The sequence below is a fragment of the Rhinolophus ferrumequinum genome, chromosome 16, assembly GCF_004115265.2.
Source record: "Rhinolophus ferrumequinum isolate MPI-CBG mRhiFer1 chromosome 16, mRhiFer1_v1.p, whole genome shotgun sequence".
Taxonomy (NCBI): Eukaryota; Metazoa; Chordata; class Mammalia; order Chiroptera; family Rhinolophidae; genus Rhinolophus; species Rhinolophus ferrumequinum.
In genome coordinates, this window is record NC_046299.1 from 33,740,747 (window position 1) to 33,758,038 (window position 17,292).

Genomic DNA, 17,292 nt, shown 5'->3' on the forward strand with positions numbered 1-17,292 from the left:
GGAGTTAAAGGGAGGAAAACATGTTAGAAACTCTTTGGAGTTGGCAGTCAACAGAATGTGGGATGGGGGAAGGGGCTTTGGAGAAGTGAGAACAGAAGGATGAGATAGCGAGCCCCAGGGAACTTCTTTAGAATAAGCGGTCTCTCAGAGACCTGAGTGACAGGCAGTGTTCTAAGAGTCCAGGCAGAGGGAGTGGCTGGCACAAAGGCCCTACCTGATGCAGGAGGGCCTTTCCATGGATGTTCACAGAGCCCCACAGGCATTGGACTGAAGTTGGATTCTAGACAACAGCGAGAACAGCAGTAGCTGAGGTTGGAGAGAGGCAGTCTTTAAGGGCCTCGTGAGCTTGGTGAAGGATTTGGATTCTACTCAAGACACATTGGCAACCACTGGCGAGTTTAAAGGACATACTCTGTTTAACTGTTTAAGAAGAGATGATTCTGGCTGCTCTATGTGGAGTGGCTGTTTAGGGAGGCATCAGTGGAATTAGAAACAACAGTGGAAGGTCGTTGTGGAAGTTCAGGCAAGAAAAAATGCTGAGAAGTAGATGGCATTTCAGAGTGACTGATATACCTGCGGGCAGTGGGTGGTGAGCAAATCTAACTGGGCACAGAGTGTGCAGACAATAATGGAAAAGGTTGCATTTAGTTAGTGTTGGGTGTATGGAAGGATTTTTTTCAGTGGTATAATAACATAGTTATTAAATTATTATCGGAATACTTATTTTGTAGAGTTCTGGGATAATATAAAATGTGACACAAAATACTAATGTAGTGAAAATTCTGAGTACATAGATTTTGAAATGCACCTAAATGTGATAGGTTGTTGGCTCATCTATAGTTACACTCAGTGGAGTCTCAAAATAAAACTGGGATTCCTTACACAATTTGTAGCAATGTCCTGAATTTTTGGTCTGGTGTCATATATTTATATTTCAGCTTTAAACTCTCTCTGAACCACAATTTTCCCATCTGTCAAGTAAGGATCATAGCCATGCATTGCAGGTCGGTTTTAAGAGCGAGGTGGCATAGAGTTTGCATGTAGGTGATATTTGGCAAAACCATAGCTACTCCTAATAACACCCTGGGGAAATACCTCAATAGCATTTCTCTGAATTGTAAGAAAGAGATATCCTTTTCCTCCTTTTGCTGGTGAGGAAGCTAATTTCTAAGGAAATTAGTGAGATGGTACAGGTCACCAAACAGGCCTTTGTTAAATGTAGAGCTAGCATTTGTATAAAGATAAGCTCTGTTTCACCTTGTTCATGTTGCACAGACTGGAATTGCTAATCAGAGACCTGAATCATGCCGCAACCTCAGTGACTGCTCCACAGTTGTGGGCCTCCCTGATTCCGTGTTACAGTTACGTGTGCTGTCCCACTTGTTGACTGTCTCTTAGTTTGGAATTGTTGCTTAGTTCCACTCCCATGTATCAGGGCTTGTTTATTTCTAAAAGCCAACAGCTTCCACAAAGAGCTTGCAGGCCAGTTCTGAGCACTGAATAAATTACATATATGTTCTGGCTGTGGATTAGTTAAAAGAGGTAACAAAAGAACTGTCCAGTATTTTATTAGGTTGGTGCAACAGTAATTGCGGTTTAAAAGGTTAAAAAAAAAAATTGCAAAAACCGCAATTAATTTTGTACCAACCTAATAATACTTATACTTCCCAGTATATTCATTTCTTTGACCATTTTTTTCTTTAGAATTTTAGACCATCGTAGCAAATGCCAAAAACACCGTAGTGCTGCTATTTTTAAATAGTAGTATTTTGGTAGTATTTAATCAGGTTTTGGGTACTTTTTCCTTTTTAAATAGGGATATTTGAAAATAAAAATATAAGATGTATAATACATAAAAATAAAGTTACCTGTGCTGGATATGACATGCAATTCTAACAATAATAATTATTTATCAAACATTAACACTTTCATTTATATTTCCTTTTAATCAAATTCAACAAGTATGTTTTTCTTTTCTCTGAAGAAAAAGTAGTAACGGACCTATTACTCAAATACTTGGGAGAAGGATAACCAAGGACCAAATACAAGCGTCTGTGAAGTGGTAGTCATTACAAAGTGTGAGCAGATGGCAACAGGCATCTTTCTAACATGAAGGGAGAGATGTATCCCATATGAATATGAGGGGAATACCACTGTGCTTTGGGGAATTACAACCTGCATTTTGTTCTTGGCATTCGTTTAATTTCCAGTAGTATCTCATTAACATTTCTTTTATGACTTTTTTGGTGGCATTGTTACATTTTTAACCACTTTAAATCTTTTTTTAAACCCATTTTGAACTTTTAAACCTTTAAGAATTCTAATGTGTGAAATTCTTTAAGGAAATAAATATCTTCATTGCATACAGTTCTTCGAAACACTGTTATATCCTGCCCTTTAAAGTCTAAGGTAGGAGATCCTCGTTTAACATTATACATTGAAGATATTCTAAGCTTAATTTCAAAAACATTAAGTAAATGCCAAAGATCAGAAGCTTCTTATAAACAACCTTCCAACTTATCACCTCATTAACACTGGGTAAAGTCTTTTGACTTTTTCATTTCAAGGCAAGTAGTAAATATGACTGAATCTTTTTTTTTTTTTAAATTTTTATTGGGGAATACTGGGGAACAGTGTGTTTCTCCAGGGCCCATCAGCTCCAAGTCATTTTGTCCTTCAGTTTAGTTGTGGAGGGCGCAGCTCAGCTCCAAGTCCAGTCGCCATTTTCAATCTTTAGTTGCAGGGGGCACAGCCCACCATCCCATGCGGGCATTGAACCAGCAACCTTATTGTTGAGAGTTCGCACTCTAACCAACTGAGCCATCCGGCCACACCTACAGCTCAGGGGCAGCTCATTGTCTTCACTCTAGTTGGGGAGGATGTAACTCACTGGCCCATTTGAGAATGGAACTGGCAACCCTGTTGTTAAGAGCTCGTGCTATAACCAACTGAGCCATCAGGCCGCTCCATGACTGAATCTTTAAGTGTTTGTTATTTTAAAAATATTTTTGTAAAGAGATTAGTCTTTTCTCATCCTTTATCATTTTTTCACATACCTCATTCTCAGACAATTCTGAATTCCTTTTACAGCTACTCATATGTGACTCAAATTAGAGATATGGAAATATTAGTGGCATGTATGTACATGTATCTTTTGGGTACCATGAGACAATCGTGTGAAGTGTTTTTAAGATAGTATTCTTGACCAAAACTGAGTGATGGCAGTCATTTTCTTTCTCCATAGAAATTAACACATGTAGATTTAGCAGGTTTCTGTCTTAGATGTTTCTAATGTAGTTCAAGTGAAATTGCAGGGAATTTCTATTTGAGCAGAATGGCTAGAGAGGACATTTCCTTTTGATGAAAGATGACCATTACATCTTACAATATAAAATTCAGTTTTGTATTTCAAGTATTCTTGTTAAGACATTTGTGGCCTAGTGTTATTCTCTAGTATTGTCCTTCTTTATATTGTTTGATTATGTCGTGCTTTCGTCATGCTTGAAATTAGAGACATATACCTTTAGAAGACAGCTTTATGCTGAATAAAGTCTCATCCTGGGAGGTGACACACAGAGTTTCACTAAGATGGTAAAGAATTCTGGCTCAGTTTCTGAAATCTGGGTAAGGAGACAAAAAAACCCAGACTCTACCCATACAACCTAAGTAACTTAACTTATATGAACTGTGCAGTTATGTGTGAAATGCTAATATAGTTGCATGGGTTATTTTTAAAATTAATTTTTAATCTCCCAAGTGACATTACTTCATTTCTCTTATTTAAACAAAAAAGGTCAAATGATACAAATTCTCCTTCAGTTACCACACTTCAGTAGGAATATCTACCCTGCTTAAAAGTAGAGCTACACTATACAATTATAGAGTGACCACATATTCCATGTTCTCAGAGGAAAGCCAGTCCATTGTTTCTGATTTTTCTTTTCTTTCCTTTTCTTTTTTTTTTTTTGGTCATTTAACTCAAGGTGCCCCACGCCAAGGAAAAGTTTGAACTCCTCAAGTTGAGAAAGAGGAGACCCAGGGGACTGTAATTCTGGCCTGTGGTGGGTAGAGCAAGATAGAAGTAGAGAAGGAAGGCATGTTACTGTCCAAGCATACACTTAAGTTTGTACAACTTAATCTAATTGAATTAAACCTGTGTGGAATTTGTTATTAGGAGACATTATCAAACTCAATATACATGTTCATATGTATATCAAATAATTTCATTAGAACCACTCATCAATTTGAACTGGAAAAGATTTCTAATTCTTGCTTATTTTGTTATCCACCATATAAACTATATATTTGATGGCTATCATAGTGTGCATATGGCAGGGATTTTTCATTCATTTGTAACGTTATTATACCTGGTTTACAGATTAGGAAACTGAGACACAGAGATGTCAATAGCGTATCCCAAGGCCACACAGTAAGCAGAGAGGGAGATGGGGGTTGGATGCTGTCATTTCAAACAGGCTCTTTTCTTGGCATCAGGCTTCCTCAGAGATCGTCTAAGAGAATCAGTTTCTCAGATGTACAAGTAAAATTGTTTAATGTTGTCGGCTCATTAAATGTCAGAAAAGTTTGAATTCTCATTTTAATGTCATTCTAACTTTCTAAACATCTTCCCTTTTATGACAGAAAAGACACTTAATATTTAACCACAGATGCCGAGTGGGCTCTGACCAATCAGATTGGGCCCCACTCGTACATCAGTTAAGTGTCAACTCAGGCTTAAGGCCTCCCGAAGCCTGATGAATAGCAATATAGTGTTTTAAACTTTTCTGGCCAGTTAATATTTAAAAAAAGAGAAAAATACCCACTGCATCAGTCTCAAAGTTCTCACCTTAATCTGCTGTTAGCTATAGTTATTCGGATTTTAAGCTCTCCAGTAGTTTTTTGGGTTTGTTTGTTTTATGGGGTCATTGAAAACTTAAAGTAAATAAACCTGCAGAATTTCATGACTGAGTGTCTGCCCTGTTTTTCCCTTTTTCTAGGTCTATTATTAGCAGAAGATTTTTCTGCATAGTTGGCACGCTGTACCTGTACCGATGTATTACAATGTATGTAACTACACTCCCAGTACCTGGTATGCATTTCAACTGCTCTCCGAAGGTAAACCATTCCTCACTGTAATTTCCCTTTTTTGTTTGTCTCTCATCTTGCCCAGGGGTCCTTTGACAGAGGCCAAAGGTGAAAATTTCTTTAGAATATAGTCAAGTCCCTCCACCCTCATCTGGGAATGTTACAAAGCAATATGGCTAGGTAGCCCCACCCTTCTCAAAATTTCCAAACCCTGCATGTACTTCTCAGCTGGGGAAATATGAGGTCTAGTTAGTGTGCTGGAAGCAGCTAAGCCTTGTGGGTGTAGCTCTTTGGTTTCCTGCCAAAGTTTTAAAATATCGTTCACTCCCTTGACACAGCTCCAAAAGCTTTTGTATGGCTTTTCACTCTCTTAGATGGAAAGTTTGGTTTCAAATGGTATTTTTCCTTCTTTCTATTAATCCCTACAGCGGAAATCTGTACAGCAGCGCAAGAGACACTATTCCTTACATTCTCCACCCACCCAAATAATATCACTACTCTCCAGAGCTACATTTTGCCATATTTATGGATCTTCTCTAGTAGCATAGAAGCCTTTCTTTAAAATAAACTTCATTCCTCTCTTATTGTTTCTACCTGTACCTTGGAATAATTTCAACTAAGGGAGAGCATTGGAAATGTATGCAATAGTTAGCAGAAGTTTTAATTTTAGAAATATTAACCTGCATTAAGGCTCTTTAATGCAATAAGAAGTAAAAGAGACAAGTTCCCTTGATTCAATTGGGAGAAAATACTTCAGTGTGTTTGCAATCATTTCTTTGCACTGCTCTTGTGCTGGTGAAACACCCTTCCAACTTCATCCCTTTGTACTTTTGTTCCTTCCAGAAGAGAGATCCTCTCTGCCGCAACCTTGGAAGAGGGCTGAAAAATTGACTTTGGGTTTTTAAAGCGATGTCTTTATCATTTGAAATTTTGGATTCCTTCACATGGATTTGCTTACTGTGGTCCGCCCTTCTTCCTTGACTTACGTATGTGTTCAGAGAGGTAGCTAGTTTCTTACTTCACTCTTCCCATTTTTGCTGCAGACTATTCCTTAACTCTGGAGAAGCCATCATCAATAAGGAATGTTCCCCATGTTCCACCATCTGCATCAGCAGTCCTCTCTGCACCTTCCCTCTTGCTCTTTCTTCTGCCCTTCCAAGGAAGCCAGCCTCACATCTTCTTGACCCTCCATAAAATCTCTCAAGCACTTGTGTGCAGCCCCTGGGTCATAGGAAATACCTTGTTATTCAGAATCCAAAGATACAGACTTGCTAGGAGGCTGGCTTGTTAAGAAATATGCCCTTAGTAGTAGGATGCCTGTTTAGGATATTTGCCTAAGTTTAGTTCAACTCCTTTAAAAAGTATGTCTGTGCAGAAATTCCCCTTGGTGGGAAATTTCTCCACCAAGGAACATGTCACACCGGTTTAGATAGATGTGTGATCTGGTCAGGTACACATTGAAGAGGGATCCAACATCGAGGGGACATGCTGTGTAGCCTTGCTCCCTACGCTAGCTCTGGCTTTGCTTCTTCTTAGGAGCTCTGTAGCTCCACCCGGTTGCAGGCAAGCCCAAGCTTGGTTAGCACTGGCAGGTAGTCAGCTTGAGCCATCAGAGTATCTCAACCAAGAGCCACTGACTAAAAATAGCTTGTGGGTTTTCTTGGTAAAGGCAGGGATAATGGCAAGAACTGTGCCAAAAACCAAAGCCAAATCCAAACATTTGTCATTCATTTATTGTGTTTCCAGAAATCCCAACTTGGGCCATCATTCTGTGACAGTCTTCTGGAAATTAGATTCTTTCAAATAAAGTATATAAGAGAGGGTAAAATGTTACCATACCTTAGCAAAAATTATCAGTTAAAACTCACGAAGTCTAATTACTTCTTTTGTAGAACAGGGCTCTTGGAAGAAAGGATTCAGAAAACACTTTTTTTATTCTGAAAATGTTCAGATGTATCCCAAAGTAAAGAAACTAGTGTAAGGAACCTCCACATACCCAACACTCAGATTCAGTAATTATCAGGATTTGCTGCATTTACTTCATCTGCTTTTTTTCCTTTTGAAGCAATTTTTTAAAAAAATCTAAGACAATGTCATTTTATTGCTACATACTTTAGAGTGCATCTAAAATTTTTGGATATCTTATTGTGTAACTTTAATGCTATTGGTACTTTCAACACAATTAACAGTAATTCTTTGGTATCACAATTATCAGTTGGTGGACTATCTTAATTGACTGAAAAATGCCTTTTTTTTTAAGTTGATTTGTATAAATTAGGATACAAAGTTTATATTACATACAGTTGTTCTAAGTCTCTAATTCTAATCCAGTCCTCCCTCTCTCCCCCTCCCTTCCTCCCTTCTTCTCTCTCCCATCCCTCCCTCCCTCCCTCCCTCCCCCTCGTCCTTTCCGCCACTCCGCCCTGCCATCTGCAACTTGTAGAAACCAGATCAGTTGTTCTGTAGAGTATACCACGTTCTGGATTTATCTGTTTGTTTCTTTTTAGTGTCAATTAACTGTTTCCTCTCCCCTTCATATTTCCTTTAAATAGAAAGCTGTCTCTGGAGACTTGATTTGATTTAATTTTAGCTTGTTTGGCAAGAACACTTCACAGGTAAAACAGAATGATTTCTGAAGCTAGGCAGCAGAATTAGAAAAAGGCTCGCAGGCTGCCACCCTTTGGAATAGCAGATCAAGCTTAAGAAATGCAATGGTCAGTCAAGGGCTGGAATGCTGCATTGATGAATAGTGTCAGAAGGGAGAGAAAGGTAACACCAGAGAGAGATCCCGGAGACCTGCTTTATCTACTCTAGAGTCATACACGGGGCCAAGTTTCAAAATTGAAAGGAACCTTACTAAAAGTCATCCAGTCCAATGTTCTATTGATGTCTTTCAATAGCCTCACCACCAAATCTTGATAAACATCTCTCTGAACCGTTGCACAGAGAGGGAATGTGTTGCCTTGGAAAAATGCAAACCTACCCAGTAGTGGAAAGAACGCTGAGGTCAGAGTTAGGATGATCTTGCACTGCCACGTACTACTGGGTGGCAGTTGCATTTAACATCTCAGAGCTTCAGTTCCTTTGTTGTGCAAAACAGGGCTAATGACACTTTTTATATCTTTCTTAAGGAGTTGTGAGAACGAAAGAAGGCAATACATAGGGCTTCTGTCAATGTAAAATGCTCACAGAAATAAGAAGAGAATTTGGTGTCGTCATCACGTGTCAACCCCTAGACTCTTATTCGTCCAGCATTCATAAAATGCTGTAGGAAGGGCCCCAAGTTAAGCCACTGGCCCTAGGGATGGAAAGGGAGAGACAGATTTGAACAAACCCTTAAGTGGCTGAATCAATACAACTTGGTATTCACTGTGATGTAGGGAATAAGGATAGAAAGGAAGGATTTCAAAGGCAACTGGGTTTTAGCACTACGATCATTATAAGGGCAGGAGGAAAAGGGAGTTAATGACTTAAGATTAAACAAATAGAGATTGAGGTACTTGTGAGAGATCTAAATGGGGTGTCCAGGACATGTCTAAAGTCGAGGGAAAAATCCAAGCTAGAATTAAATATTTGTGATTCATCGTATTCTAGATGGTGTTCAAGCTGTGGGTATGGATGAAAAGGCCAAAGATAGTACATAATGGTACAATGTTTCTAGAATTGGATATTCCCTGATAAGAGGCACCACTTAAGGCCTGTCACTTGGTGGACAGATGCCCTTACAGTTATCAGTCATCATTGAATTACAGGGAAAGAGAGTTGGGCTTTAGAATATGACTTCCTGTTTAACATAGTCATGTGAACTTAAACTTGGTTCTGCCATCAGATTTAAACCCCATATTAGTACACTTTAGTCGTCTCTGAATGCCAGTACTCAAAATGCATGGCTTCTGCGAAAACTGCTCCAACATGTTTACAGCAGTAATTATGAAAATTGTTCCTATTGTTCATGCATTTAATGGTGGTGTACTCTTCACTTGGCAAAATGTAATAGCTTGGAGAAATAATTGTTCTGTGAAATGATTACACGAGGAAGAGAACTGCCCCCCCCGCCCCCCCATCAAATGCTTCTACAACAAAGATAAGCCCCTGAGAAACATGGAAGGACAAGGAGGTGTGTTCAGTTCCTAGATTAGAAATCTGGGAAGCACTTGTCCTATATCCCAGTGTACGGGTGTGCCGGGCTACACTAGAGGCTGCCAAATTTTTGATATTTTGATTAGCCCATGTTAATCTCAGCAAAGCTTTTCGCCAAGGAGCATGTATACAAACCCAGAAATAACCGATTATCATCTTGTTCCAACTGTTTAGGATTCTGTTAAAAAACAAAAACAAAAAGGCAGAAGCACTTGAGAATTATTTGGTGTTCTAAGCTTTCTGTTAAGAAGTTTTTTTCTGTTTTAGCAAACTCCAAAAGGTAAAACAAAACAAAACACTACCCTAAGCCCCAGAGTCACAGACAGCCTAATGCTCACGGAAGGGAAAGAAAATAACTCAGGCTGTTTTCAGCTCTCGTTTTAATAATCATGGGAGTTAATCTGGTGACTAAGCATTCAAGTGAGATGTATGTTGTGTTCTGTTTTATGGTCTTAGTGATGAATTTGATTTGAAAACTTAAAAAGAGAGAGTTCTGTTACAGCCAGGATACTTAGCTGGCTAATTCATTAATCTGACATGGTGTTTTCAGTGAAACGATTCTCTTAAACTTGAAAAACATGTTTGTTTCCCCCCCCCCCAACACATTTGAACGTAGCCCACTGTTGCACAAGGGTTACGGTTGGGTGGCATCTGAGGTTAATTTAATTGTTCAGTGGAACAATAAAATACAAACATAATAACAGAAAGGCCTGCCTATTTTCTTCTGCCACTGTCAGTCCTTCTGCATTACACAAATTAGAAAGATCAAAGCACCTCCTTAGCTAAGCCTCATGTGACGGTCATCAGCCTAAAGGTCTCTTTTTCTGTCATAAGTTCAGTCTTAGGCAAAAGATTCACTGCTCTTTAGGATTTGATTACCTTTTTGAGTTCCTCCTCACATTCTCGGCTAGCAGCTTGCGTGTTCCAAGCTGCCTTCCACGCTGACAACTTGTGATATTCTGATTAGCTCCTGCTAACCTTATCAGTGTTTCAGAATATGGCTTGTATTCTTTTACCAAAATAGCTTCGTGTCATCCTGTTGAATTGTATAGAATTTAAATTGTTGATGCTTGATTTTACCTAATTTCCTGCTGCCTGCCAGTTCCTTATTGTCAATATAATTTCCCTTTTTGTTCATTCTCATTTGTTCATTCTCTGCATGTGATTTTTCAGGGACCTTCCCCATCCGAAGTCTCTTCTTGACTTTCCCATCTTTGTCTCCACTGTTCTCTTCCTTTTTCGGGGATAAAAAAAATAGATATGAACTAAATAATTTCTTTCTCTCTCTTAAAAAAGATTATTTTTCTATTTTAAAGAAATTCCACATTCCTTATAGATTCATTGAAAAAAATACAAAGGAGGGACATTTTTATAATCACTCATGGCCCTATCTACTACTAATGTTTAGTATATTTATTAGTTCTTTATGCGTATTTTTCTTACATACTTTCTGATGATGATTTCTGAATAATTATTCCTGTTTTCTTATAGTTAACATTTGATATGTGCATTTTTACATGATTTTTATAAACCCTAAACTTTCTAAACGCTTTTCTGGTTTAAGGGAAATCGCCAGGGAGACGCACACTCGCAGATTATGAGGCAGGGAGTTTGTAGATGTGACTTCCTTTTGATAAACAAGCAAGTTGCTTATTTCCTAAGCAAACATTTCTAGAGAACCCATCCTGTACAGGGTGAAATTTGAGGACACACAAATATATAAGACAAGCGCCCCCTCTCCAAGCCTGATGTGTAACCTGGCAGATTACTCTCTGACTTGTTTGGTCCTCCCTGTAATAGGCGTGTGGAGCTCAGTTGCCATGAAAGCACAGAGAAGGAGGCATACTCCCCTGGGAAGTCCTGGCTGCACTGCGGAGGGGCTGTCTGAGCCAAGTCCTCAAACAGGATGAGTAGGAGTTTGCCAAGTGGAATTGAAGGAGGAAGAGCTTGCCAGGTGGAGAAAACAGAAAGGGTGTGTGACAGGGAGTCTGAGGGAGCAGGTAAAGTTTAGACCTGCCTGGGCATACGATCCTGTGGGTAGAGTGGCCAGACGTAAAGCCGGAGAGACAAGTTGTAGGTCTATTTTAAGGGGTCTTGTCATCCTTCTAAGGAGCGTGGCCAAGGGAAGCCAGGAAGGGTTTAGCAGGGAGTCTCACATGATCGAAGATCGCATCGAAGATCTCTTAGGAAGATCTCTCGCCAGTGATTACAGAGTAAGGGAGGGAGAGAAGGAGGAAGACTAGAGTGGGGCTAATTATGTGCACCTGTTTTGGGCCAGGCATGATTCTTCATGTGTTGTTTTTGTTTCATCCTCACAAACAGTGAGTGGGAGGAGGTTGCTAACCTGCCTCTTATCTAGAGTGCACTCATGGTACTAAGTGGCAGCGGCAAGAAGCTTGGCCGTGTCTGTGTTCCTGGTACTTCACTGGAAGGAGAAAGATGAGGCTGCCTTCGCCTGACTCAGAGGGAGGCCTAGACCTGGGCAGAAGGGGTCGTGTTTGGGAGCCATTGGGAAGGTGACAAAGATGTTTCTACGTGGCAACAGCCATCTAGTGTGCAGAGGTCACCAGAGTCAGACAGCACTCACTGAGGAAATGCAGAGCCTCAGAGTCCAATGGTGTGTGGCTCTCCATGAAGCGTTATCCTTTGTGTCAGAGCACAGGCAGGTGGACAGCAGGGCTTTCACCCTCAGGAGGGGTTCCAGAAGCTGCCCAGACACTACAGGCTGGCGCGTTCCATTCAGAAACCACATTTTCCTACTTGAGAGGCTCCCACTGGCCATGTTTGAGACAATTTGAGCCATTACAATGAAACAGTGACAGTAACTGATTACACGACATTCATAAACAACATTTTAAAAATTGTATTGGGGAGAAAAAAATGTCAACTAATAGATGTAGAAGAAATGTTAGAAATAGAAAAATCACCATTTTGCAACCACTATAGTAATGATTCAAGCAAAAATCATCAGTGGATGCTAAGGATTAGGTGATAGGTTCGGCGCCATAATGTTTACATAAATTTCAGAAAAAATCACAAGTTGATTATTAATGGCAAATGGGCAAAAGGATGTATTTAGTGGAGTAACCTGGCAGACACTTCCATGGCCAAGGGATCAACCCAGTAGTGGGACAGATGAGATCAGATGCTTTGGATGTCATGCACAGAGAAGGACATGACATTTCTGTGACATTCCTGGCAATTACATTTAATGTGAGTTTAAACATAAGGAAACAATCAGATGCACCAAATTGAGGGACATTCTATGAAGAAACTAACTGGAGTCTTCAAAAATATCAATGTCATTAAAAAAAAAAAACAGACTAAGAAACTGTAATAGACTAAAAAAAGTAAGAGTATGACAGGGTAACTTCAATACGTATTCTCTGGTTGGATTCTAGGTTGGGGGAAGAAAGCTCTAAAGGACGTTGCTGAGACTGTCTATTAACTGTGATAGTATTGTATCATTGGTAAATTTCATGTATGTGATTATAAAGGGAAATGTTCTTGTTTTTACATTTAGGGGTGAAGTGTCATGATGTATTCAACTTATTCTCAAATGTTCAAGGAAAAAAGTGAGAGAGAGAAAAGAGAAGTAAATGTGGCAAAATGTTGGTGATTGATAAGTCTAAGTGAAGTGTCTGCGGTGTTCACTATACTCTTCTTTAGATTTAGAAATTTTCAAAACAAAAATCTGAGGGAAATTTTTTTTTTTTGTAATTTTCACTGCCTGGCCAGGTAGACTAAAGGATCTCTCAACACTTAACAGCAGTTGTAATTTTGTTAAAGGTAAATCTTGCCTGACTGAATTACAGGATTTATTTAATGTGATAAATAAGAATATGGATGAATGGAAATCTAATAGCTGAGCTTTTATTTAAGATCATATGAAGCCTTTGATAAGTCTCCCTTACTAGAGGCCATGAAAAAATTAAGAGGAAAGGGAAGCTGGTTGGGGATTAGTGTTTGATTGCTGATAATTACTTAGAGACCACCCCCCCACCCCCATCCAGAATGGCTGCTTAGGATAGGACTTGATGGATACATTGACAATGGGGAGTTGTGTGTGTGTGGGTGGGGGCAAATATGTCAGAGCTCAGTGGAGGAAAAAGTCTTTTGAAAAGTTGTCTATATGAGTTCTGAGAGGTTGTGCGTAGTGAAATCTCTCTACTTCAGATCAGTTGCGGGGGATATAATATTTGTGTGTGAAACGGAATCTTTCCAGAAGTGCAGTGGTTACCATCTGGAGGAAGAATTCAGAAAAGTCTCATCACAGATGAGCATCTGTGAGGGCTGTGTATTGAAGCAGAACCATCCAAGTTTCACTTGTTGGCTGCTAGGCTTTGAGTTCTTACGGAACGCACCCCGCCTCCACCCCACCCCCCAAAAAACATATTGACCTCACTTGGTAATTATAATGCTGCCTTCGATTTATATAACCCTTTGTAGTTTTAGCTATCACTTTTACAAATGTTATTTTGCATTTGGTTGCTGAGAGTTGAGGATGAGGAAGTGTTGCTTTTGCCACGTTACGGATGACAGAACTGAAGCGGGAGTGGGTGAAATGGCTTGTCCAGAGCGATCTGGGTGGTTAACCCAAAACTGGGTTTTGGGCTGGTGTTTATGCTCATTGTTGTTCCTGTAAAGTAACGTGGGTACCTTTGGAACATCCCTCCATCACAACACAGTACATAAGCAGGGAAAGCTACAATCAAACTGAAAACACTTTGTTTAAGAAGGCAGAAAATGGGCAATTTGTTATGCGATAGTGCCATGAAAATAACTTTCATAGAGATGGGGAAGTTTGACTTAATGGAGAAAACACAAGAAAAATAGATCTTTAGTGAATAATGTGTAAATATTGTTTTAGCAATTCAACTGTGTTTAAATGACATGTAACATGGATTACATTTCATGAGAGCAACAGCATAAAGTGAACTTGGAAACATTGTCCAGCCCTTGGCATTGGGGGAGGCATTGGGTTTTCAGGGACCCAGGGCAAGGTTGTTGAGATGAAAGGTAAGACATTTGGATCTGATCCCAACTGAGTCACTGTGTGAAACAGAAAAATAGCCTGTTTATTTGCTCATCTATAAAATGGTCATTATAACATCTGCTCTAACCACATGACAGGCTTGTTGGGAATACAATGAGGTAATTGATGGGAAAACTGTTAAAAAGTTGGAATTTCTATACAAACAAAAGGTGAATGGCCTATTATGTACAGCCACCCTAACACCTCCTTTTTTTTTTTACTGCCCAATCAAGTAACAATAAGAAGGTATGAGAAATTATAAGGGGGCATTTTGAGCCTCTCACTTCTCACTGCTACTATGATATCTAAAGCATTCATCAATCTTATAAGCATATTCCCTTCTCCATGGGGGCTTCAAGGTCATGCTAAAGGATATTTTCTTAAATCATATTAGTTCTTAAGTATCCATCATTGCTTGGGAGGGCTACATGCCAGTTGAAATTCAGGAAGTGAATATTTTTGCTGTTTTGGCCTTAGTCATTTGGAGAGTTGAAGCTGACGGGGAAACCACAGCGTGTAGCATGTGTTTCTCAGTTGCAGGCTGCTGGGATATAGATTGACAGGGGTCCCACTGATCCCTGATACTTGATTCCCATCGCAGGTGTGATCTGTGGTATGGGTGTTTAAGAACAGCTGTCTTGGCGTGCCATGGACGATAGTGAATTTTCTGTTTTGGGTGAAGATTGTTTTTCACGAACAAGACAAAAAATTAGTTGCTCTGGTGGCAGTTGGTAGATTCATTGAATAATGGAAGGGAGGAAGGGAGAGATGAAGGAGGAAGGAAGTACTTTGAGAGACACCTGGCTGTTCATTGTTGTTGGAATAGGGCAAGATAGCATGCCATTACCTCTGTAAGGTACCCACTTAGGCTGCTCAAGGAAAAGTTACTTTGTATGTATCCAGTTTCTGGTTGATGCGAGCTTGTGGGGGCTGACAGTGCACAGGTAGCATATAGTTTTACAGGCAGTACATCCATGGAATTAGAGAACTTGGGTCCCATTCCCAGCTCCAATCCTGAACAGCGAGGGGACCCAGGAAGCCTTGCTGATCCTTCAGGGCTGCTGTAGGATAGAGCATTGGTGAGGTACAAGGATTCTGTTAAATAACATTTCTACTCTTCAGCACTCAGCTACAGCAGCCCTTCATCAAAGTTATGCCAAAGGCATTGATTTATGCGGCATTATTTGATGAGTTTTGTTTCCAGCTTCTCCTCTCCTGCCATTTGGGGGTGAAACACAGAATGTCCCCACTCTTCAAATGCATTTAAGAGAAAAGGCAGTGCACTAGGCTGTCTGCAAACTGAGAGATGGTAAACAGACTATTGTCAGCGCATTGTGTTATTCAGCATTGAAAAAGTACTTGGGGAAGCTTGTTTTTTAACACCCAAAGGCTCACAGGCTCAAACTGTACTGGAATGGTCTGTCTCATTCAGAAGGTTCTCCCGCCGCCTTCTGCTCTCAGTTTCTTTCTGTGCCTTGTTACTGCATAAGTGATTCGGTCAGTTTACTTAATTCCTTAGCCATTTATTAGAAGTTGAAGAAAATTACTTTGTTTTTACTGAAAACTGAATTTTCTGTGACAATAGGAGACCATAATTCACATATGTACTAGTGCAGCTGTGAGACGTACTTGTCACAGCTTTGTAGTGTCCAGGGAGAAAGTCCAGCGCCAAGTTTATATGACTGCCCCCCTCCCTCAAAATCTCTCTCCTTTCAAGAATGGACATTGAAAAGTGTACTGATATGGAGGTTACAGTTCCAGTTGTAATGGAGTCAGCATTTCATCCTGTCTTCCACTGAATGCAACCAAAAGCACTGGGCAGAATGTATGGAGCGCTCTTTGAAGACTGAAAAATGGTAGCAGGCAGATTGGGGAAGGAAGCTAAACTGAGAAGTATGAAAGGTCTAGCCATGAGTTTCCTGGTTTTTCTTCTTTTTTTCTCTTCCCATATTTCCTGCCTGCACTCCAAAGCTACCTAAATGCCAGAACTTAACGCACGCCAACAGAATCCCTGTCTTTCTAGCTCAAGGAGGGGGAATGGAAGTCCCCTTGGCTCAAAGCCTGGGAGAAACCAATTTCCATGCAAACCCTGTTAACATGTAGAGTATACATTTTAGACTTTTTCTATGCATATTTTTAAAAACATAGTTATAATTATACCAAACATCTGTTGCTGTTTTTTCCTTCTTAATAGAAGACAATTATTTATGATATTAAGTTACTATGCGATCATTGTAAACTTATTTTTTTTAATAATTTAGTCAGCAGTTACAGCCTAAATGAATGCATTTGTGTCACTACAATGTGCATTTGAGTCACTTCAGATTCTGGTTCAGTACCAGAGAGTGTTTACAGCAAACTCCTGGTCTTGCCAGTACATCCCTGGCCCAGGCTTTGCATAGCAAGGGACAACTCCCATTTAGATTGTTTCCAGCTCCTTGCTTTTATAAATAATGTTGCAGTGGGATATTTACACATAAAGCTTTTCTTTATATTTGGGGTCATTTCTTTGAGGTGGACTCCTAGAAGCCATGTGACTGAGTCAGAGGTCATGCCTATTTCAATTGCTGGTGATTATTTTTGCAGAGGGTCCTGTCCATTGTAATACATATGTCAGTCCCCGAGTTGAAGATGATGAAATTGCGGCTCAGAGTGTTCTGGCCGCCTAGGGTCACAGCTGCTTGGTAGAAGCGCCATGACTTTAGCCCGGCCTGTTTGCTGCAGAGGCCGCTGCCACCTCCTCCTCCTGCACTGCTGGCTGGGGCACTCACCACTTCTTCTCCTCTCAGGTGAACCTGTTTGGGGACATCAGTGACATTGTGCCCACCCTCTCACTGTCTATCTTTCTTTAGCTCTGCTCGTTTGATGTGGGGCGGGGACAAGGAGCTCCTGTTAATGTTAATTTTCGTTTTTATTTGCTTGACAGATTCTCTGTTTCCATCTGGTCATATCCTTTGTCCTTTTGATTTTGTTTCCTAAAATGGCCTTGTTTACTTGAATTAGAGGTGCTGTGAACACAATCAAGATGTTAA

The 17,292-nt window shown here is 40.0% G+C and overlaps 1 protein-coding gene across 5 annotated transcripts in view; it reads left to right on the plus strand.

Moving 5' to 3' along the window:
- The window catches only part of SGMS1 (sphingomyelin synthase 1), a 254,168-nt gene that overhangs the window by 227,436 nt on the left and 9,440 nt on the right, over window positions 1-17,292 (plus strand). For all 5 annotated transcript variants that reach the window (XM_033130235.1, XM_033130231.1, XM_033130232.1 and 2 more), the window contains one exon: window positions 4,998-5,115. In XM_033130235.1, coding sequence (XP_032986126.1) covers window positions 4,998-5,115 — 118 coding nt within the window. The remainder of the gene's footprint in view (window positions 1-4,997; window positions 5,116-17,292) is intronic.